Source organism: Cinclus cinclus, chromosome 1 (genome assembly GCF_963662255.1).
Source record: "Cinclus cinclus chromosome 1, bCinCin1.1, whole genome shotgun sequence".
NCBI lineage: Eukaryota > Metazoa > Chordata > Aves > Passeriformes > Cinclidae > Cinclus > Cinclus cinclus.
The window spans coordinates 29,005,358-29,029,121 of NC_085046.1; the positions used below are offsets into that span (position 1 = coordinate 29,005,358).

Sequence of the window (23,764 nt, forward strand, 5' to 3'; positions counted from 1 at the left end):
ACAAAAAAGCCATAGCTTTTTCTATATGCTCATCATGCATGCTCAGAAGTGCTGAATTCACATTACTGGCAGCTCACAGCCATTGCTCTTCTGTTTGCAAGGAAAGAACCTAAGCTACTCTAATGAGATATTTTAAAGAAAGATTACTTGCTAGAGGCATATAGCATTATCACTGAACCAACTCTTTCAAAATGAATGTCAGGTGTCTAAATTAGTTATTACACTGGTTTAGGATTTGATATTAGGAAAGAAATTTGGTTATTTAAAGTTAACATATGAATTTTGAACCATTTACTGTTCATGATTTCAAGGTTTTGTTCATAACCAAATGTCCATTTCTGAAAAGTTCTTACCTCACAAAAGGAGCACAGCAGCTAATTTTACCACAGCTAAGCCATGCAAATAGAGCATGGTGAGAACACAGACTGTGCTTTACAGAAACCACAGAAAGAAATAACAGATAACCCAAAACTTGGCATTCTGTCTTTCTCTTTGCCCTGTGAATTTGTTTCGCTGGGGATTGTTGATTTGGATGAAATATATCTATCTCTCTCTCTCTGTTCTGTTCTTTAGCAGGATATCAAAGGAAAGTACCAGTCATGATATCACAGGGAAGAAAATTACTGTTCTGGTTCCTGGACAAATGACATAGGAATGACAATGGAATTGTGTTTATTTAGTCTCCATAGAAGAAGGCTGGGGGTAGATCTTACTGCAGTCTTCCACTCCAGAAAGTGGAAGACTCTTATAACTCCAAAAAGGAGTTAGAATGAAGACAGAGCCAAACTTCTCATTTGACACACCAAAAGAGCAAGACAATGGCCACAAGTTGCAACAAGGTTAATTCTGATAATGGAAAGGTTTTCACAGTGAGAGTACTCAACCACTGGAACAAGCTGGTGTTGCCCTTCATCCTTAGCGATATTCAAACTTTGAATGTCTCTCTGGGAAAACTGCTTTGGCTTTCGAGCTGAATGTCGGATCAGACAGCCCCCAGGAGTCCCCTCCAAACTGTGCTCTCCATGGTTCTATGACAGGCACAACACAGCTCATCACACAGCTCACATGCACAGGAGGAACAGTGACACAACCAACACACACACCACTTAGCAAATCAACTTACATCAGAACCTTGGTGCTCAAATTTCCTTTGTGATGCCCAGTTTTTCTCCCCACCCTTATGCTTCCACCATACAAGGTCCTGATCAAACCATCCTCTTCTGTTCTGCTATATACTTATAATGGCTTAGGATTTCTGCTTCTTAGAATTTCTTGGAAGTCTCCCAGGGAATCACCTGGAAGGGGATTCAGCAGATGGTATCCATTTTCCCTTGAAGAGGTGGTGGTTTCCACCAGGATGTGATAAATAGGAACTCTTCAGGATGCAATGTTAATGAGAACACATAGCAGACATAACATAAACCAAATAAAAGCTGCAATTAATCTGAAAGCTATTTACTCTCCCACAGCTTATACCCCAGTGTTAGTCCACAAGCATTACAGTGTCCTTTTAACGACAGAGTTATTAACTTATATTTGCCATTGAAGTTTGCTGGGTTTATTTCAGACCTGAAGAACGGATGTAGCAGTGGGTCAGGTACCAGCATGTCACCATGATCCACTTCCCATGGAAACAAAGAATGACAGACACAGTCTCTGAGAAGCTACTTTCCTGCTTTTATTGAACCCTCCAGAGAAACACACAAGTGCCTTATACGTACCAGGCCAAGTAAGTTTGGATTTGTCTGAAGGAAGCCCTAGACCATTTCACTTCCAGAACTAGAATTCTGCCTTTTTCTCTTCCAGACTTAACTAAAAGCAGCCCAATTCCAGAACAATTCTGAATCCTGGTCCTGAACAGAAGGACTGGGCTTTAGGTCAAGCCTTTTATGAACTACTATTAAAATACCAATATACTGCTATTTTCAGCTTCTGGTCATTTCTTTAATACATTAGATGCAATGAACTCTCCTTATTCTAATCTCCTATCAGCTTAATTCAGAATGGATTTTTAATGTCACGAAAGGTGATTCTTACAGGTAAGATCTTTAGAAATCCTAAGACATGGATTCTGAACTTACAAGTATTTGCCTCTTTTACTATTATCAGCAGGCTGGACTCTGAAATACACTTTCCCTTTAAAGTCTGTGTCCTGCAGCTGTTTTGTTTTGCTTTTTTTCCCCCTCTCACCTGTCTACAAACTTTAGAGGGACAAACTTCACCAAGCCTATCTTCTCTGGCAAGCACTATTCATGAGACAATTCAAAAGATGTGGGCATCAACTGAGTTAACAAGGAGACATGCTATTGTTACACTCCAATGTTATTTTCCACCACTTCACAGTATATATGGTGGGAATCATAAAGAATGGCTCAAAAAGCAAACTGCCATTCCATCCATGACAACAGTTTTGCACTTGCCTGTAGCTGCTGCTGCTGCTACTTGAGTAAATCTCCCTTCTAGGTAGTTTCCTCACAGCAATTTAGCTTCCCAGGCTCAATCCAAGACCTTTATGCCACTTGGATTTTGGTCAGGAAGTTTGTCAAAGAATACAGTCATTATCTGTCTCTCCAAGAGCAAAGATGAACAAACCATTATTTCCTTTGTAACCACTTGTTAGATTTATTAAACTGAACAGGAGCTATGTCTTTGTGCCTTTGGAGGAGCTAATTTCTGACCTACTTGTGGGTTGCTCTAGCCACAGTATTTAAGCAGCCTATTTTCCTGTCCTAATTTCCCTTTCTCTATCTACAATGCTCCACTTTACCAAAGAAATAAATAAAAATGCCGAACAGTTTTGTACATTTTTTTTCTCTGAAGAGAAGGTTCTCCAATCCAAAGAACGTAGACAAATTTATTCTACATACCAGGCTCGCCCCTCCATCGTGTCTGGCTCGTAATGATCATTAACAAGAAACAGCACCATAACACCTTGTGTGGCAACCTGTAAGACAGCAAAGATCCATGCAACAGCTCTGCCTACTCATGCTATTCCTCACTGCCTAGTGCCAGAAAGGGCTTCTTTAAGGTTGGCAATGGAATGGCACAAGTGCAGTAGCACTGCTGGGAACTGGTTTTGTTCCAGGAAGCAGGAAGAATTTCATGACTACAAGCAAACACCACAGCACAGTCAATTCATCACTAACACCTCAGGAAATAACTGGGGTATGTCCACAGGATATTTGCACTGAATTTGAGAAAAAAAAAATCTTGATTGGTACAGCAGATAACATTTTAAGTGTACGTTTAATTGATTCCATATGTTCAGTCATAAGTTACTGACAACTGAGGTGACTAACTAACATGACTCAATAACTGAGGCAGTTCAGGTGACTGAGATGACTCAGATTTTCCTGCCCAGTGACACAAGAAATTACTGGATATTGGAAACTCCACATCCATGGAGAAGCACGACTGGTGATAAAAAGCATTTTACTTCACAGATTTTGTTGACAGATTCCATGGTTGTCACCAAACTTCAGGCATACTTAACTGGCATAGGAACGTACTTAATGGTCAACTGCCACGGAAGGATAGACACTTTATTTACTCCAAGTAAAGCCAGCTGAAACCCTGTCTTGTTGTGTGTATACACTATTCACCAAGACTAACATCTAAATATGTCAACTGTATGCAATAAGTACTACTCCTGGCTTTCTTAAACCTTATTTTCCCCCTCCCTGGTTTTGATGAGAGACTTTATACAAATGAGGGGAAGAAAAATTACTTTACAAGACAAAAGAGTGAAATGAAATACCTAAAGTGCTGTAAATTACTTATTGTAAACCTGAGAAAAATAAAGCGATAAAAATCAGTTTCTGCAAACTCTGTTTCACTTACAACATTTTAGACATTCCATAATAATAGAGAGTAATATAAAAGGTCACATTGTCTTAATTTGAAGACAATAGTATACACTTTAGGAGAACTTTGTACATACTTGAGCCTTCGCTTTCAAATTTGTGCCTCAGAAGTGACACAGACCTTTAGATTTCAGGCACGTAATAGGTAACAGAAACAAACACACCCATGTGAGGCCACAGCCTACAGAAACAGAACAGATTTGCCTATGAACTGAGTTTTCATTTAGTGTATTTCAGTAAAAGGCTTCATGCAGCAATCCTCTGGAAAACAATCCAGCTGATGTGAGCTTACTGGGAAATCAATAGTAAACTACCCAAACAGCTTCATTTTAAGCTTTTCAGACTAGTAAGCAGTGTGCCAGCATTGAGCCCCAGTAACTCTGTGTTTCCACTCCCCTCTCCCTTTGCACAAGCATTTACTTTTTGTATTCTCTTGTAAGTGCACGTCAGCAGCATTACAAGTGCCCAGGGTTCTCTCCCCCCACTGCAGTTTCCCATGAAAGAAAAACTAATTCACACTGTTTGTAGCTCCTCCTGCTGCCAGCAGCACCACTGAAACACACCATAGAAGGACAGGAGAACAAAGAGTGTGCAAGGAAGCGGAGAATAAGTACCAGAAAGGCAAAAAAAGTGAGGAAAGAAAAGGAAAAGGCATGTTCTGCTCTTGGTTATGTCCATCAGCTCTGGATTTGTGTAACAGAATGGGAGTGCAGAATTTATCCCCTATAAAGACAAAGGCTGAGAAGACAAATACTTAGGATCCTCATTTGGACCAGGTATTAATTAAAAAAAAAAATCACTATCTATATTTTCCCTACAAAGAAAGACAGATTTCCCTCCAGCTGCAGGAGAGTCTTTTCGAAACTAGCAAGTCATAATAAGCCATTTAAAAGAATTGAGCCAATTTAGTTCTAGCCAGAATACAAGCTAAGTAGTGAAGCCTCATGTGAAATGGGAGCACAGACATACTCCTGACCACCATTAGAAATGATAGACATCAGCACAGCTGATTGCTGTATCACCAAAAGTGCTACTTTAAATCCAAACCATATTATTCCAAGTTTCTACTATAGCTTGTGAAGAAAATTGGAAGGGGGATGGATGCTACATTTGTCATAGATCTGTTTACTTAACTGGAGCCCTTGAGTGCTGACATCAGCTGAACTATGCCCCACAGTTTATGGACAGAGGTAGGTATGAACCACGTTGCATCACACACAGTCAGATGCCTACCTGAGCATGAAGCACTGAATGTGCAAAAGAAAAAAAATTCCCACCCACAACAGGCTGTAGGAGATGGGTCCTTTAATAAGAAACACCAGCATTAATTAACAAAGTGGAGGTACACTTTTAATAATTAATAGTGAAAGAGATCTTCTAATAAGAAGGGTAGTGGATGATCATATTGAATAATTCAGGACTATAGCCAAAGCAACAATGGCACAGTAACTTTAGATGTTAGCATTTGCAACAAAATCCAACAAAAACATTTGATATGCCGACGGCTGCTTGTGTTCAGGAAAAGACATACATCCAAAACACACTTTTCTATCAGGTGGACAATGTCTGAAACTGGTCTTTACAATAAAATTATAAGCTGCTAGTAAAATTAGCTGAAACAAGTGACTTTATAGAGGGCTTATGCTCTGCTAGAGATGGGCCCAAAGGATCAGAAGCATGGCCCAGTAAAGGCAGTAGCTCCAGTCAGTAAATTTGCATATCCAATAGGCCAAACTAGCCACAACACTGTCAGCTTAATTACCAGAGAAGAAAAAAATCTCAACATATTTTTAACACTTCCTGTCATTTCACAAAGCTCCAGCAGCAGGGATGTCAAGTTTAGAAACAAACATAAAGCTTCAGCAGCTGTTGAGCATTCAGATTTAATTTGTAGTCACAAATATTGCAGAATTTGAATTTGTTCTCCATCAAGCAGCTGAAAAGCAGATATACATCAACAGAAAAGCAATAGGTCTTTGTTATTGCATGAACAAAAAAAATGTGTACTGTATATAATCGGAGAAGTCTAGCAAAATACCGAAGAGCATGGAAAAAAGATGCTTAAAACTAAAAAGAAAAGATCTGAGTGACAGTCTAGGAAAGACAAAGTGTGATGCTGTTCAACATCTGACTGCTGGCAAGGATTATTTGCCTGCTGGGGCTCCCTTAGCAAATGAAGGCCAGCCAAATCACAGGGGAAAAAAAATGCTTTCAGAATTTCCTCCCTGAACTGTTTTGATGACAAGCTCCTATTAAGAATTGTTGTGAATTAATCAGAAAATAGATATGGCTTCCTTTGCTTACTAGGAACTGATCACCACAAGTTCTCCTGCATCAAAACCTGACATAGTTAAAACTACAGTGCCTTGTACCCTTACAGACATCCCGAGGGAGGAACAGGCGTGTCCTTGTTTCTTTGTGAAGCCCAGCAAAAATGATAAGAAACTATCTTGGACACTAATCCTGCAACACATGGCTACACTGGAATGGCTGGCAGATATTACTAGACCTGTTGTATTTATGACAAAGCATCGTTCAGCAGGCTGCAGCCCACAGGAACTGCGAAGAGAGGATTTTGGATGGTCGTAGTGAACCATCTATTCTATCTATTGTAGTGAACCACTATTCAAGTTAAGTGTGAACATTCAATAAAAACTAGGTAGTGAATAGCAGGAAATTATTGATACAGGTGGCAGGTTTTGCAAAGCAGAATAATTGTAATTGAAAATAGTTAACCCTCAAATTAAGGAAATATACAAATATGTAAGGAAGCACAGTAGAAAGATACTAGAGAAAATAAATAAACAAAATATGTTAAAAATAGAACTAAGAGGACAATAGCAGTGCTGGACTTGATGATCTCATCCAACCTTGAAGCGCCGGTAACACCACCAACCCTCCGAGTAATTTCACGGTCCGTACATGTAAATCCCTGGATGTTTTCCTTGGGATTACACAGGTCACGGATTATCAAGGGCGCGCCATCACCGGCGAGGCGCCGCCGCTCGTGCGGGGAACAGAGCGGTGAGGCGGCGGCGTCCGGCGGGAGGGGGCGAGGCCCGGGCTCGTGTCGTCACCGCAGCGGGGACCGGGGATCAGGGATCGGGGATCGGGAACAGGCGGATCGGGGATCAGGAACCGGGCCCCGCCCGCACAGCGCGAGCCGCCGGATAGCGGGTGACGGCGCTGACGTCACCGCCCTCATTTACATACATTTACCTTTGCGCCCCGCGGCGGCCAATCAGCGGGCGCCGCTCACCTGCTGCGGCCGCACCCGCGCGCGGCCGGGGGCGGGGCCGCGGCCTCCTGGCGGAGCGGCTGCACCCGCGCGGGGCGGCGGTGGCGGCGGAGCGATGGCGTGCGGGGGCTTCGCCTGCTCCAAGAACTGCCTGTGCGCCCTCAACCTGCTCTACACGGTGCGTGCCCCTCGTCCCTGAGCTCCCAGCGGTGCTCTGCTCCTCCTGTCGCTCCCGCCGCCGGCTGAGCTGGGTTGAGCTGCGCTGGAGCGGGGAGGGGAGGCGGCGGGGTTCGCCGCCCTTCTCCCGGCGGGATGTGGCCGCGGTGTGGGGGGGTCCGCGCTGCGGCCGCTGGGCGGTCGCGGCTTCCGGCTGGGAAGGGGGGATGGGGTTGGAGGGGTGAGGAGGTGACAGCGGTTAGGCCGGGCTTTGTCACCGCGCGGACGTGGCTACTCGGGATCAAAATCCAGGGCGGCCTGGGAGCGCTGCCCGCCCGGGGCGGCGGCTGGCTCATCTCCTGGAAGGAGCGGCCCCGGGGCCTGGCCCGCTGGTGCCCTTTTTCTCCGTCCGGAAAGGGCGCTGCGCCAATCCAGGCGTGAAGCAGGGAATTTGTTATTCCTCAGTCAAGGGTCAGAGCACAAATGAGTGGAGTTGGGTTCGTGACAAGGCCCCCAGCACCCACGGTGTTCCCTGGGATGGACCAGGGAGTTACCAAGTCGGGCTGCCTGGGGTGGTGGGAACATACGTGACGAAGGGGGGAAAAAAGTAGGTTGTTAAATAAATTATTTGCTGGGGAGCTCCAGGTAGGTGCCTGATTTTGTTCCAATATATTGGAGGGCTTATGTTCAACAGAGAAGAATAAAATCTCCAATTGTGGTGTAGGTACGGGAATTTTTTTTTCTCACAATCTGTTTTCAAAGGGCTCAGAAATAGCAAGAAATGGGAGTAAGTACAACGGCTTCCTCTCACAGCACATCTGGAGAGGTAGAATGTCCTCTAATATTTCAAGTTAACTGTGCTTGGGAGTGACTTTCAGCAGACTGAAATTGGGGTCAGCCAGTTCTTGTGGGCAGTTGTATCTGTGCTTTTCCAAAAGCACTGCCTGATCTCGGCTGAAGGTAGGACAGGAAAACCAAGCTGGCAGTGACTGGATCTGATGGTGCTCACCAGGATGGAGCACGAAGGGATTTGGGAGCACCTGTGCTGAAGCCAGAGTTGGTCTATGTTATATTCTTGGGCATACAAGGTGACCCGACCCCTCCTTTCGTCAGAAAAGAGTAGAAGGAAAACCTTTATGTAGGAGTGGCTGCACTATTACGTGGTCTATATCCTTGGAGGAGCTTGGGGAGTGAAATATGTCCCTGGTAAAGTCTGGAGCATGCTTAGGCAGCCCAGTGTACCCACTGTGAAAGTCAGCCTGGATCCCTGTGATGCCTCATGTTGTTGGGCTACACCCAGCCAGAACAGAGGGGAGCAGGTAAGTGTTTGGTATCTGTAGTTGAAGGTAAGTTTAATGTATGTAGATTGTCGTGGTGGAGCTAAGTTAGAATCATGAAATAGCTCAGGTTGAAAGGGGCTCCGGAAGATAATTGTGGTCAACTTTCCATGGAATTTTCCTATCCCAGAAGGTGGGTTATGATGCATTATCCCATCCCAACTTCACTTTTCAGTTAATGCAAGACTTCTTTTGTCATTATTACTATTATTCCTTGAGTGACGGAAGAGTGAGAGAAATCTGGATCCTTCTCAGATGTATGCACAAATCTTACTGTGATGTCATGTGGACAGCAGGTGTTTTTTTCCTAATGACTCCATAATTTATTTCTGCAGTCATATAGCCATACGTTAACCAGGTGTAATGAGTCTGGTAGGTCTTTTGGATATATCTGGCCTCAGCAAGGGTGGGTTGAACTTTTGGACTTCTATAGTTCTGTCTGTGGTACCTGTACAGTGTATTTACGACCTTAATCTCTGATGTCTCTGAGTAGACTTTACTTTGTGGGTGTCACTTGACCTATACAGAGCATATGTTTTTGCTGAAAGGAAGGAATGATGTCTTTCAATTATAGTTACAAGAATATCCAATTGTTATTGCTAGTATTGCTTATTAATTGTAGACAAGTTACAAGACTTAATGCTGTTAAATCCACAGTTGGAGAAATAGCACGATGCTTAGTTGGCCTGGTAGAGTTGATCTAGTAAAATGTGTGGGCTTCTCTGTTCCTTGGTTAGACAGAAACCTGAAATACAAGGGTTGGAGCATCACAGTGAATGATGGACTTATTTTCTCCCAGCTGGAAAAAAGCACAGAAAACAATCAGGGCAATAACTTAATAATTATCTCTTTAAAATAGTGTTGATTCACTAATAAATGAAGAGAAGGGAGTAGTGGTGGTAAGAAGGGACAGGTAACACTTGCATGTTTTTGTTGCCAGCACTGATGTATCTATATTACATGAATTAACCCTGAAAACTGTATATTGGAGGTTTCAGTTTATATTCCGCCTTTCTTTAAAACACTCCAAGATAAAATATTTTACTGTACCTGAATTTATTTTTTAGCATTCCCTTTTTTGAGGTTTTTGTTGTAGTACACCAAGAAAAATAGACATCCTGACATTAATAAATCAGTTGCTGCTTTAAGGCAGAAAACCAGAAACTCAGTAACCTAATTGCTCACTTAATGTTCTTTTCCAGTGTTGCTTTGCTGATGACTTTTGGTTCTTTTCCTGACTAAGTTAGTGTCCTTAGGCTCTAATTCTATTTTTCAATCTATTTTATATGAGTAATTCTGGCATCTGTGCTGAGTCTTGCTGACTTCAGTATGGTTCCTTGCATGTAGAGGAAGAGTAGGAAAAAAAATAATTGAGACTATTTATTGACTCTGGGTATGTGATGATGTAAATTGTCAGAATAAAGCCTTACATGGAATAATTGAATACAAGAACCTTTAGAATAGTAACTTGGACTATCTGGCCTATTTAGTTTTTATTTAGTCAGTTATATTTGCATTTCCCATCAAATGGCAGATCCATACAAACTATTTAAAGTGCCTATCCACAGAATTAGTCCAAATTCAGAGATGTGTTTGTAGCTTAAAACTTAAAATTCCAAGGAAGCCATCAGTGTTTGTGTTGAAGTGCAAATAGTCAATATCTTTGTTCAGATCTGATTTTCAGAAAGGGAAGTTCCTAACTAGTGGTGAAAGGGTGAAGTGGTAGGTGAGCCATGAGATTAGATACTTAAAAAAAAAAAAAAAATACTGACAGTTCATTTGGGTGGTGTGTGCTGGTTTTGTCCCCCAAGTAGCTACTTAATTACTGCTGCAGCCAGAAACATGAAATGTTTGTTGTCAGTATGTAAACATCTCACATTTCAATGAGCAGGCTTTCTGTTTTTCTTACACCTAGAGCAGCCATTTGATTTCAGTTAAAACATACAGTACCTTTTCCATTACAAGTGTGTATCTTTTTAGTAGCACAGAACTTATTCCATAAAAGCATCCACATTTACTTGTAACAGTAGCCAAGTACCATATAAAAATAATTCACTTTTTATATTACTTCATTCTCTGAACCTCTTTTTTTTTGATTGCCTATTAAGTGACTTGATTTTTGCATCCATTTTCAATGCATTGTGGTTTTTTGGGCTTGTTTTGTTTTTCCTATCACTGTTTCTTGTTCTCTTGGTGGTGTAATTATTGAAGGTGCATTTGGGCTTTCTGCCCTCTTTGTCAAACTTGCTTTCCCTCTATAATGGAAATATGCAAAGATAAGTATAGAAATTCTCAGATTTGGACTGTGTGTGCTTGGTATAGTAGAATGATTTGGGTTGGAAGGAACCTTCAAAATCATGATGGTCCAACTCCTCTGCCATGGACAGGGACACCTTCCACTAGATCAGGTTGTTCAAAGCCTCATCCAACCTGGCCTTGAAGATTTTAAGGTGGTTTTTAATTACTAAGCTATTTTATAATGATGTTTGTTATACTTTCAGAGTTCCTGATGCAGAGAAATGTTGCATCTTCCATGCAAATCTGTTTGCTTCATCTTTTGGCTGCATAGGGGAAACCTGGTGTTAGAGGCAGGGCGAACATCTGGATTTTCCTCAGGAAAGGGAATGTGCCTTTGTTTTCTCTGATATTTCCTGACTGGTGCAGTGGCTCTACACAGAGCCAGGTACAAGCAGACAGGAGTTAGAGAAGTACAGATCTTGCCTCAAGTGGCAGTTTCTTTCACATTGGTGAGTGAGCCTGCGATCTCTGAGTGCAACTCCATTTTGGTTTGTCTTAGGTTTGTTTTCAGCGGTAAGAAGTAAATAACTCACTGCTTGCCCTGTGTGACAGGCTCAGCGTTTAGATGTGCAGCATCAAGAGTTTGCCCCAGTACCAGCCTGTTCTTTGCTGGTCTCCCTCATTGTCATGACTGGATGGTCAGCAAATGGGAGGGTTTGCCTTGGAGCCGTTTTTGTTATTCTCAGGAACACTTTAAAGATGGCAGTGTAAGTTGGGCTATCTAGTCTTGACATGTAAATAAAATTGGTACAGAGGCTCTGAGGTATTAGTCAAGGAAATAATGTTGGTCATGTCAGTCTTGTGGCCTTTTTGTTCTCATTGGCATTTTGGAAAGGTTTCTATACTCACACTTGAAAACACAGAAGAGTACAGCGAATGTACAGATAGATATTTATTTTCCCAGGGCATGGAAAGGCCCTTGGCTGTACTGTGTGTCAGTTTATAGCCAAAGTGACAGCGTTTGTGGTGGTGGGTCAGAATTGAGGTGTATGCTGGGTCCACAGACCAGCTGGGAGTGAGTTTTGGTTTTGCATTGTCTTGTGCAGTGGTGTTTGGAGCTAAGAAGGCAGCCTGTCCTTAGGGAAGGAGCTGGAGAACAAGGCACAGAGGAGGAGGGTATATGGAACATGGTGTGTTTGGTACTGCTGATCTTTTCAGCTATCCTGGTAATGCAGGTGGGCACTTTAAAACCAGCACAATTATTGAGAACGCCTTTGAATGCCCTGTAGAAGCCTTGTAGCATACTTCATTAGTTGTGGGGTTTTGTGCTCTTGTTTTTGTGTTGAGGGAGATATGATGTATGGGGGAAGGGTCTGTGGGCTCACCAGGCTTTCTGAAAACATTTCATAACCTCTTAAAAAATATAAGCAAACACATGGATAAAAGTAAACATTTTAGAGCATAATTGTTCCTGCTGCACAGCAGAAAGCTTCCATTTCCAAAGACCAGAGAGTATTAAGCAGGGGTTAAATCTAACTGGCATTTTAGTGTGTAAGTAGTTTGTTACATGGCCAATAAGGTGAAGAAGTCTTTACAAGACCTGAAACTGAAAGAACAGGCTTTTGTGATAGGAGTCAGGAATGCTGCCTTTCACATAAATTGCTTGTTCCAGGCTATGTGTCTCAAGGCTGTTCAGTAATCAGACCACTGATCACTCTTCATTTCAGTAAGTCATGTAAAGGTGGAAGATTTTGCTTTCTGCTTGAAATCCTTTGGAGAGTTTTCCTTTGCTCTCAGTAAAGCTGAAGTAGTACTGGAAGGAAATAAAGTTGCTTATAGGTTGAATAACTTACAGCTGTGATAGAAACCAATTTAGTTTCATTTTGGCTCACTAAAGGTTGTGGTTACACTGCTATGTACCGCCTGTGTTTTAATGTGGTGGTTTTGAATGAAGTGCCAGGAATCAGAATTTGCTTCTAGATTCTCTATGGCTGTGCAGAAATGGTTGCCCAGGTTGAAGGGCAGATGGTGGAAACCTCTACCTTCAGTTTTTATGCCACTTGGCATTTAAATTTTAAAGCACCCTTAAAAGTAGCAGAATGTGAACTTACATCCTCTCTAACCTCTCTCTCTGTATGTATTTCATAATTTGTGTAGTCTCTCTGGTTTTAGTTCCTGTTCCATGTTCACCCTGACAGCTAATCTGTAAATATTTCCCTTGCTGATAAGAGTATAAATGCTATATAATCTCTTTACCTGGGAATGGTGAGTCAGTAGTTCGTGAAATTTAAATTCTGAAATGTAGTTTTTACCAACTCCTGTTTGTACTGACGTGGTAAGGAAGCAGTGGGAATACCAACTTCTGCGTATGACTTCCTTCCTAGCCAGTAGTCCAAGCTAGTTGAAATACCAAAAAGTTGCCAGTTAGTCGAGACAGCAGATTTGCTTGTGGCTCGATGATGTAGGAAGGAGGAAGTGGTTTTAGCATTTGAATTATTTCTCATGGCATTGTATAGAGAAATAGCTTGTCAGTATCTTTGTTTCTTTTTTGTAGTGTAGACGATAAACTTGCACATAAGTACAGAAGGGGCACCTGTGGAGAGAATTATGTTTCTTCCAGTAGAAGAATGAAGGGAATGAGCAGCTAAGTGCTGCAAGAGAACTTAGATTTAAAGAATAGAGCAAATTAGGAGATTTGTTAGAGGAACTGTTGTTTTTGGAACATCTCTGAAGTTCAGATGTGTGTATATATGTGTATAAAAAGAAGGGCAGTCACCTAAACTGAAGTCTGATCTCTTCCACTGATCTTGAACTGAAATCTTCCCTGAAATTTTCCCTATACAGACACTGGCATTGGAGTAATGTTTTTTCTACTGACAATATGCTTGATTTTTTTTTCCCTGTTTTTTAACTGTAAAATAGAAGTGCTTTTATCTCATAGGGAAAATGACTGATCTTCACTTAGAATTGGTGCTACCTAAAGGTTTGTCCTGGTAAAGCATTTACTTAATGTCAGAATTACTATCTTATATATTGAATTATGCTAAGCCTGTATTTCTGTGTGTGCCTTTTAAGTAAGGTAGCTAGGGCTTGAATTGGTGGAGAAGATAATATATAGTAAATGAAGATATTAAATACAAAATACTGTCACCCCTCCACATATATGCACTTTACGTGGCTTTATACCATTTTTTCTGGTTTGTGGACAGTATGTGCTTATAGCAGCATTCCGTACAAAAATTACTGCAGTTCGATGTTATTATAAATTCTTTGCTTGTAATGCTTGTTGGCTTTTATGTGAACATGCCTTAAGTGAGTGTGACCTTTTAAATTACTTCTGAGAACAAGACTTGTACTCGTGTTTTAGAAACTGTGTAAGTACTGCTGAAGAATCATTTGTTGGCCTTTTATGGGGAGACTTTCTTACTGCTTGTAAGAAGGTGTTTTGCTGATAGATGATTTAGAAGTTACGTAGTGAGCTAGATGGTGCAGAAAAGTCCTTGGTCAGTGCTAAGTCCACCTCTTATCTCCCTGTTAAACTTTGATTTTTGGTGTGGAGAGATTGGCATGGTCAAATTGCTGGCTGTGGTGTGTGGGAGTGTTGGTTGGAAGGTATTTTTGGGTCTCATCGGTCCAGGTACCTGCTCAGAGCAGGATTAGGAATAACAGTAGCTTGCTTTCTGTGGTTTAGTCTGTGGAGTCTTGGAAACCCCTGAGAACAAAGATCATCACCAAACCACCTTGAAGTTGTGTTCTCTAATGTCCAGTCTGAACCTCCCAAGCTGTTATTTGTGATATCCAGAAGAGTTTGCCTCCATGTTTATGTAATGTGCCTTCAGGTTCATTTACTCTGTGATTATCCCTAGGCAGCCTCTTTGTCATACTAAACAAACCCAGATCCATCACCTCTTCTCAAACCTCTCATTCTCAAGGCTCTGTGCTATTTTACTGACTCATACAGGGTTCTCAAATTCCCTTTCCGCCTGGGGGACTTGAAATAGAACACAGTATTTGAGCTTCAGTCTCACCAGCATTGTGTTTCCTTTGATTGCAGTCTTCTTGGTTTTCCCTGTTTGCAGTGAGAGCTGACTCCTGGCTTGTACTCAACCTGACAAACAGTTTGATCTCCATATCTGTCTCACTAAGGCTGTTGTTCAACTGCTCTGATCCCAGGCTCCAGTGAAGCACCCAGGAGCACAAGTTTTCACTTTGCAAGGTTCCTAAGGTTGGCTTATTCCTCAAGTTTATCAAGGTATATCTGAGTTAAATCTCTTTTTGGAGAGTCAGCCATTCTTCCTTGTTTAGTATCATCCACAGATTTTCTGAGAATTCATTTTGTGTTATATTTAGGTTGTTGATGAAGCTACTGTGTGATATTGGTTCTGGTATCAGCCTTTGTGGTGGTGTTTACCTGCTACCATTTGGATGCTGAGCCATCAATTACTGCTTTTCAAGTTCAGCAGTCTGGCCTGTGGACATTCAGTCTAACAGGCCATTTCTCCAAAACTCCTGTGAGAAACTGGCTTAGCCCTAATCACTAAAAACTGGACTGTGATTTCAGATATTTTTGGTAAATGCATCAAGCAAATATTTGAAGTGTTGCTAACCAAAGCTAGCTTTGTGTAAGTAAATTAGTATAGGTAAAATGAAATTTCACAGATAATTCAGTCTTCCAAGGATGACGCTCTTTACTCTGGGAGACTTCAGCTGCTGTGAAATATGGTCTCAGTTAAATAGAATGTGACATTCTGAAGCTCTGTAGAGAGTCTTTCGTCATTTATTTAACAGAAATACATGGCCTTTTTGTGTGTAAGTAAAGCTTGTATGTTTAGAATGTACATGTTACTCACCTGGAGTGGTTAGGGTCACTAATTTTGTTTCAAGTACATTATACTATAACGCCATAGCAGCTTCAGTTTTAGAAATACTGCATTTAAATCCTTTCATCTCAAAACACTGAAATAAACACTGTTAAGTGGCCGTTTCTAGTGGCTAAACAGTGCCTAACACTGTGAGCCTTGCATTGTTTTACAGACTTGTAAAAACTCTTCTCAAAACAAGTTACTTTTCCTTTTTGCAGTAGTGTTTTACTTCAGTTTTTTTCCTCTCATTCAGATAGTATATGCCAAACCTGAATATGAATGAATAACCATAATTTCATCTTTCAGTAAACATGTGGAAGAGACAGAAACTTAATACTAAATCAGTTTCTGGAGTGGTTAGTAAATCTGTGTCTCAAATTCAGTTTTGAAACAGTCAATTTTCCAGAATTTCAAGTAGCAAGAAATGAATGGCCAGTAATGATTTTATTCCAGATCATGGATCTGTCTGCCTGGATACAGCATTTTCACATAGTTTGTCAGCCAGAGCCCAGGAGCATGGATCTGTGATCACAATGAATTTCCTGGTGTTTTAGGGAATTTGGCAATTGACAGCTTTGTCAAGTGAAAGAAAATAGACCCTGGTGTTATGGGGGTAACTCTTGAAAATGAGATTGATAACTCTAAAACTTGAATGTGATGGAATGTGAAATTAAACCATTTTGTTATTTCCTGAATATCTGGAGTTCAGTAATAGGATTAAAATCTGGAGAAGCTTCCCCCCCACATCCCCCACATGATTTAAAACCAGAGCTGTTCTAGATTCTACATGTGTCTGTCTACCAGAAAAGCTTTTTGTGCCAGGGTGTCAGGACATGTGTAGTGTCATGCAACTAATTTTATGCATAGGTAATCAGATTAATGTAAGGTGAGATCAGTAATGACAGCAAGAAGTATCTGGTACTCTGCACCTCAAGGACTGTGTTTATCCAGTAGGTCTTAGAGGCACAAATTTTGTCACATGTTTTGATTTCAGTATTTTAAGAGAAACTAACTACATCTAATTCTTTTGGAACTCTTATGAACTGAGCAAAGAGGTGAGCAAACACACATTTTGGTGTTTGCTTGCAGGCAAATCAGTGAAAGAGATGTCCTCCTAAAGAAAACCGTTGGTGAAAATCTTTAGGAACAAAGTTTAATCTGTTCTTCTCTTTGAAATAAATTGAAGTTTGTCATTGCTTGTGAGATTTTTTTTTTTCAGACCTATGTAGTGGCAGTGTGAGTTCAGTGCTTAGAAGCTGATGCAGAGCATGGGATGTCAGACAGCACTTTTTGGTTGGAAATTGGGCTGTGGGGTTTCTTTTGTTACTTGCTTCTGATACTTACATGGAAAAAGAAATCTTTCCAGTGGAATGAGACAGTGAAATTAAGTGGATGGGCACAGATCAGAAAAGGTAGGTCTTGCAATAAACTGATTAGCAAGGCTAATATTTAATGTGCTGGTATCAGGAAGTTTATACCCTTGTGCAGCATGGTTTTAGAAAATTTGTCTGTGTTAGAGACAAGGTGTTTTATTTTTTTTCTTCAGTCCTCCCTGTAATTTTGATTCATGACACCTTGGCCTGTTGTTTTTGTTTTAAATAAACGTGGTAATTCAGGCTTTTTTTAAGATAAAAATGTGAAATCATCCTAAAACTCTGCTGGTGTTGAACAATTTGTTTGAATTGTATGTATTTTTTTGTCTCTGTGTGTTAAAAGAGAAGTGTAGGTATGACAAATAATCCTGCTTTTGTTCTTGGCGGCTCTTAAATTTCTTGTGTGGATTACTGGTTTTTGGTAAAAAGTTTTTTGAGATGTATTCCTGTATGAACACTAAAAAAATCCACCTGCTGTGTTTAGATCTTGATGAGCATCTCTAGTTTTACTAGCTTTCTCTCGATGTTATCCTGGATTTCCATGTTTCAAGAGCTGCATTACCTAGGTCAGTCCTCTAAAATGTACTTAAATAGAAGAAGTGTACACATGTATTTGACATTAAAACCAACAAGAATTCCCAGCTGTAGGGGAATTCTAAAGTGATAAGTTGGAAATTACCTTTTTTTTCTTTTTTTTTTAAATTCTTCCTGGCTCTGGTTAAACAGGAAAATGTCATGCGAATGTGCCTTGTTTGGATAGAAATAGTGAGCAAGTTTAAGTGCTATACCTGTTGTTAAACAAAGCCAAATGGTAGGACTAGACTAAGTGCCTACTGTTTTATATTGTTGATTTGGGTTTTTTTGAAATAGCTATAAAGTGGGTTTTTTTGGGTTTTTTTTAGGGTTTTTTTTTTTTTGTGGGATCAGAGTTTTGGAAAGTTAAAGCTCGCATGATGGATTGATGTCATTTAATAGAGAATGCAATGAGTGATGTTGCATGTAGGTCTGTTTCAAACCAGAGAGTCTTGGGCATCTTGTGCCTTGGACATCTGGGTTGGCTTTGTCTGCTGCTTCCCTCCTGCTGGACTTCATTACAGATTTCTCTGCAGCTTTTCATGCTGAATTTTTTTTTTCTTGAGGTTGTGTTTTTTGGTGTGGAAACAGGAAAGGCTGGAGCTTCCTGCCCATATAAACAATAAATCTCCGTGAAGTAACTGGGACAGATTCCTGCCTGCCTTTCTGAATGCCACATTTAAAAGGAAGGAAACAACATAAGTGTTTTGGGTATTGAAATAGGATTCCCTTAATGGTAGAGCTATTTTCTTGAAAAAATGTGCAGAGGAGACAGGATGCCCTTATTGTTTTACTGCATAGCATCCTCGAAATTCGGATCCAAAATGTATTTTTGTGTGATCATGTTAACTGTTGTGTTACATCATCAAGTATATAGAAACTTCTTCAGTGAATTAATATAGCTGATTACAGTAAGTTTTGGCAACATGCCCTTTTTTATGCATTCAGAGCTGTGCAGCTGTATATTTTATTTTCTTTAAAAGTACTGCTACGGTTTCACAAAACTTCCAAAATTTTTTTTCTTATTCCACTCTGAATTAAAACTGATGATTTTAGCTTATTTGTCAGTTACATTATGATCTACAGTTTAGTGTCTTTAGTCAGTCATTGATAGTACAACGTGGCTTGACCTATAGGTAGGTTGAGTTGTAAGAGTTCCATATTGACAGTGTGGAAGAATATGTATGCCTTAAAACATCTGGAACTGAAATTACCTACACAATGATGTGGAGGATTGGTTTGTTTAGGGTTGTGTTTCTTTTCTTTGCACCAGAAAGAAAAATTATACCTTTCTAAAATCAACTGTAACGTAAAAAAAATATCTGTGAGTGGGAGCCTATTTTAATATGCAGTCTAACTTTATGTTTTCTCTTCCCTGCAGCTGGTGAGCCTGCTGCTGATTGGAATTGCAGCATGGGGAATTGGCTTTGGCCTCATCTCTAGTTTCAAAGTTGTTGGAGTGGTAATTGCAGTAGGAGTCTTCCTCTTCTTTATTGCCTTAGTTGGATTGATTGGTGCAGTGAAACATCATCAAGTATTGCTATTCTTTGTATCCTTCTGATGCATTGCATTGATTACAGCATGGCTTAAGCCATGTAAACAACTTCCTCTGTCAGCTGAGATGACTGGGGGAAGTGCTTCAGAAACAGAACAGAAATTCACAATCCTATTCTGGTCAAGTGCAGTCTAAATTAGACTTCCTTCCCATTTAACTTTATTTCAGTTTCCTTTCCTCCATTGTTTGTGCTCTGAAGATAGAAGTATTCACATATCTTTTTTAAAATAAGACTATTTTAATTCTGTGAGAGCTTTTTATGGTAGCTCACTGTGTCACAGGTGCCTCTTGCTGTGTGTTCAGCCCTACACAGAGCTGAAGTAGGTGAATTATTAATGTTTAACTTCTGTGGTCTGTGAATAAGAACTGACCTCCACTTTACAAACAGCTTAGTTGTGTGAAGTAGCTGCCTCTGCACACAGCAGCCAAATTTTGAAAGTACGCCCCAACTTTCAAAAAATGATCTTTAGTATCAAAATTTATTCATTTTGTTTTATACCATCTTCAGATGCAGTAGTCCAAAAGTGTGTGAGGCTGTGTTCCAAAAGCAACTCTTTAACTTTTAAAATTTTTAATCTGTGCTAAAGTTATTTTCTTTAAATAATTGCAGGACTCTCTTATTTAAATAATGTTATCTGAATATGCAATACAAGGAAAAATATTTTCTCTACTACTTTATTTAAATGAACTAAATTGAAATTATGCGAGTCCCTAAAGCTGGAGAACATACCTGGAGATTTTTCTCTCAAAGCTCCTTTTATTAACCTCTCTGCTCATGTTTTCTTGCTAGGCAAGAAATACCTAACACGGAAATACCAGCTACATATAGTAGTAGCCAAAAAGAGATAGTACATGGTGGTTGGGTTTTGGAACATTATTTAGGTCATCTTCTCCCATCCAGTCAGAACTTACTTCCGTATTTCTTTTGTTTTAAAGGACTTACTGTTACCCAGTGAAATAAGGAATACCATTAGATGTATATGTTATAAAAGCAAAAATAATTTGAGAGTATATCCTTAACTGTTGATTGTTTCCAGTACATGATTATTCTTCTGCTAGTCTTTATTGTCCAGTTTTCTGTCTCCTGTGCCTGTTTGGCACTAAATGAGGAACAGCAGGTAAGAAAACTTCTCTGACTTCTCAGTTAGTCTATAGCATAACACTATAAATATATATGTACACGGGCACATGTATTTGTATATGGTCCTCCATAAAATGGAGAGAGCATATTTCAAGAAAATCAGCATTGTCCTATTTATTAAAGACTAGACATTGGTCAGTGCTGGGCTCTGGTAGCTAGAAAGAAAAACATCTGGGTCCCAAAATTATTTTTTTAATTGTTTTTTTTTTTTAACTTCCTTTCTAGATCTATGGTCACAGGTGTAGCAGCATGATATCTTGAATAGATCTTGTATTCAGCAATTTCAGATAAGCTGATGATACAGTAATCATCATGTAAATTTGATAAAATCACTGAGCTGTTCTTGTGTAGCTGGAAAGGTCATAACTACATTAGGCAGTTAATGTATGAAAGTAAAATAGTGGTATGGAGACCAGTTCTTAAAGTGAGTAAGGGCCCAGTGACTAAATAATCAGTTTTTGCATGTGAGGGTGCTTTTTGTGTATAGCCTGGGCAGAGTCGCATGTCCCTTTACTAGTGATCTTGTTGGGTTTAGCAAAAACAAAGGAGGGAAAGGAATTGTACCTGTGAATGTGCTGCTGTTAGGTGCTGTTCTTTCATTGGAAAGCAGCCTCTTGGGACACCCCAGCCATTCTTTAATATATTTATATTCTCCTGTTAATCATCAAGATCTGAAGGCTTTAGTTAGAGCATTATCAACTTGATTTTGTACATTGGCTTGTATTGTGAAACAGTTCAGTTAATATAACGTATTTGCTTATGGCTTCTAGAGTGAACTTCTAGAGGTGGGATGGACTAACACCAACAGTGCAAGATCAGATATTGAGAGAAATCTGAATTGTTGTGGATTCAGAGTTTTTTATTCGAATGGAACCTGCGCTGCTGTAAGTCCTTCAAGCGTGAGAAACCATAACTTTTTCACACTGCATTTGTTCAAAAAGTGTACAGCTGTTTTCACAGTTACAGAAAGCATTTTAACAGATGTGTCGTGGTTGTTACAGTGATACTAAGCTCTTCTCTTAACTTACTGGAAAGACAATTAAAGGGCACCCTGCAGAATTTGTACTCCACTGTCATTTATATATAATTGTGCTCTTGGAGTCTTTTAAAACTGCTGGAGTTTTGTCCATGGGTAGCAGTCTCTTCTAGAGCAAACTAGATGCTTTCAAACAATGAAGTGTCATCAGCAAATGGAAAGCAATTCTCTGTATCTGCTACAGGATTGTCTTAGAACTCTCCACTGTAGACCATGTGCACCGATAATGGAGGAATATTCTGGAATGGTGCTGAGATTTGTTGGAGGGATAGGACTCTTCTTCAGTTTCACAGAGGTGAGTGGGTGGTTGGAAAATTGAGTGCTTTTTCCGTACTTTTCAGGTTTTGTTTTATGAAACAATTTTAGGGGGTTTATTGCAGTCCAGTCTCAGGAGTCAAATAATTAATTAGGCCAAATTTTTCAAAAATATGAGCTTGTTTAAGTCTGTCAGAAGGAAGACTTTCTTGCAACTTTGTTATTTAGACAAGAAACCTCAGCATTAAAATGTAGTGCTGTAAAGTTTAAGCTTTTCAGAAAGTTAGTTGTTCAATTGTACCATTCTCTAAAAGTAATAAAAAGAGTACTGTTGCTTTACCTTCCTTGATCCCTCTTCTTCCTACCTATTCCTTACTGTAGCACATGTAAGATCTTTGAGGTTTTTTTTTTTTTTGTGTGTGTTTTTTTTTTTTTTGTGGTTTTTTTTTTTTTTTGGATGCCACCTGTAGTGCAAATGTAGAGTTGCATGAGGAGTGGACTGTATTTTTAACAGTAGGTTAAAATTAAAAAGGTTTTTAGGCTCTTTGCTTTAGTGCCATGATAATGCATAACTTGCTTTATTGATTGGGATATAAAATCCTCAGAACAGGTCTTTTCTAATCCCAGAGCTGAGCATGTGGAAATGTTCTTCCTGATACTTAGTGGAGCTTTTAGAAGGTTTGTACATATGACAGCAACAAGAGAGATACAGCAACTTAAACAGAATCATGCTGACCTCAGCCTTCTCAGCTAAATATGTGAGGGTGCTGGGAGGGAGGGAAGATAGTTAGGGGGAATAGCAAGATTTGAAAATGCACAAGAATAGCTGTACAGTTAAGTAGTAAGTGTAAAATGAAACAATTTGGAGAATTTTTTTATCATTATACTAAAAGCAGCTTTGTGAGTATTTATCATTTGGGAAGAGGAGAAGAATTAACTTTTGTTATAACAATGGAAATTTTTTATTGCATTGTGAATATGGATTTGGCTTTAGTTATATATAGTTTTGTGGGTTTTGTATTTTTCTCTGTTGCTAGGGTATGATTTTTCTCAGAGAGAGAGGGTGCATTCTTTTTTCTAATTAAAAAAGATGGAGTGTGGTTGTACAATTTTAGCAACAGTAAAGTATCCTAAACTTGTATACTGGAAATTCATTGTCATGATATTATGTTTAAAACAAATTTTGTAAAACTAGAGGATGGGGTGGAGACCCTCTGCTTAATAGTATCTTTGGTTTTTATTTTCAGATTCTGGGAGTCTGGCTGACTTACAGATACAGGAACCAGAAGGATCCCCGTGCAAACCCTAGTGCATTTATTTGATAAGTTTATAAAGGACTAAATCTTCTCTCTGCACCCTCTACTTAAAAATACTGATTCTCCATAGTTTGGTATTTGTTCATAATAGGTATTCTACATGTACCCCAAATAAAACTCAAGTTCTGTAAGAAATGTGTAGTTTTCATATTTAATTTTTACTATTTTTCTTCTAAGAATCTCTATCTTAAAGTAGATGGGTGCATTCAGTAGCTGGGCAAAGTTGAATTGCTGGTTAAGACTTTGAATTGATATGGTGATCTCTATACGATGAGTTTTATAGCACTACTGGGTTATCTAGTGTAAAAAAAAAAACCCAAAGGTATTTTCTGCTGTATTCATTGATTACAAAAATTCACATGAATTCTTATTAAAATGATAAAAATTTATGGTGGATGGTTGGGTATGATTTACTTAGGTTTTAGGATGTACTCTAGTAAACTATTTTGTCTCCCACTTTCCTGCTAAAACAAAAATAGAAACTAGAGATGTTATTTTCTATAGTGCACATAAGTGTATGTTAATGACTACTGTAGTCTTCACCCCTCCCCTTCCCTGTTTGTTTTGATTTTCTTGTAGCTTTAGAATTTTGTTGAGAATAAAAACTGTATTAAGGAATACTGTCATTATGAGAACAATGAATGAAGAAAACTAGGAGAATGTAATCTGCAGCTGATTAACTTGAAGTTTTTTTCCCTTGACAAGTGAATGAGGTTTGGTATTTGCACAATCAATGTCTGTCATCTCTGATGTAAGAAACTTGATATCTGGAAAGTTGTTGTACAGCTATTTTTTTTTAGGTGGTGTAAAGTCATTGTTGT

The 23,764-nt window shown here is 39.6% G+C and overlaps 1 protein-coding gene across 1 annotated transcript; it reads left to right on the forward strand.

Annotated features, from left to right (window-relative positions):
* The first annotated feature begins 7,216 nt into the window (after positions 1-7,216).
* On the forward strand, positions 7,217-22,949 carry TSPAN13 (tetraspanin 13). The gene is made up of 6 exons (XM_062495454.1): positions 7,217-7,279; positions 19,022-19,189; positions 20,233-20,313; positions 21,107-21,220; positions 21,557-21,667; positions 22,875-22,949. Exons 1-6 carry the CDS (start codon positions 7,217-7,219, stop codon positions 22,947-22,949), a joined length of 612 nt encoding a protein of 203 aa, XP_062351438.1.
* The last annotated feature ends 815 nt before the right edge of the window (positions 22,950-23,764 follow it).

Excerpts from the sequence above, each read along its gene's own strand:
- TSPAN13 (XM_062495454.1), top strand. The coding sequence starts at position 7,217 with ATGGCGTGCGGGGGCTTCGCCTGCTCCAAGAACTGCCTGTGCGCCCTC. Across the intron at positions 19,190-20,232 it reads ATCAAGTATTGCTATTCTTT|TACATGATTATTCTTCTGCT; the intron begins GTATCCTTCTGA and ends GATTGTTTCCAG. Across the intron at positions 21,668-22,874 it reads TCTTCTTCAGTTTCACAGAG|ATTCTGGGAGTCTGGCTGAC; the intron begins GTGAGTGGGTGG and ends TTTTATTTTCAG.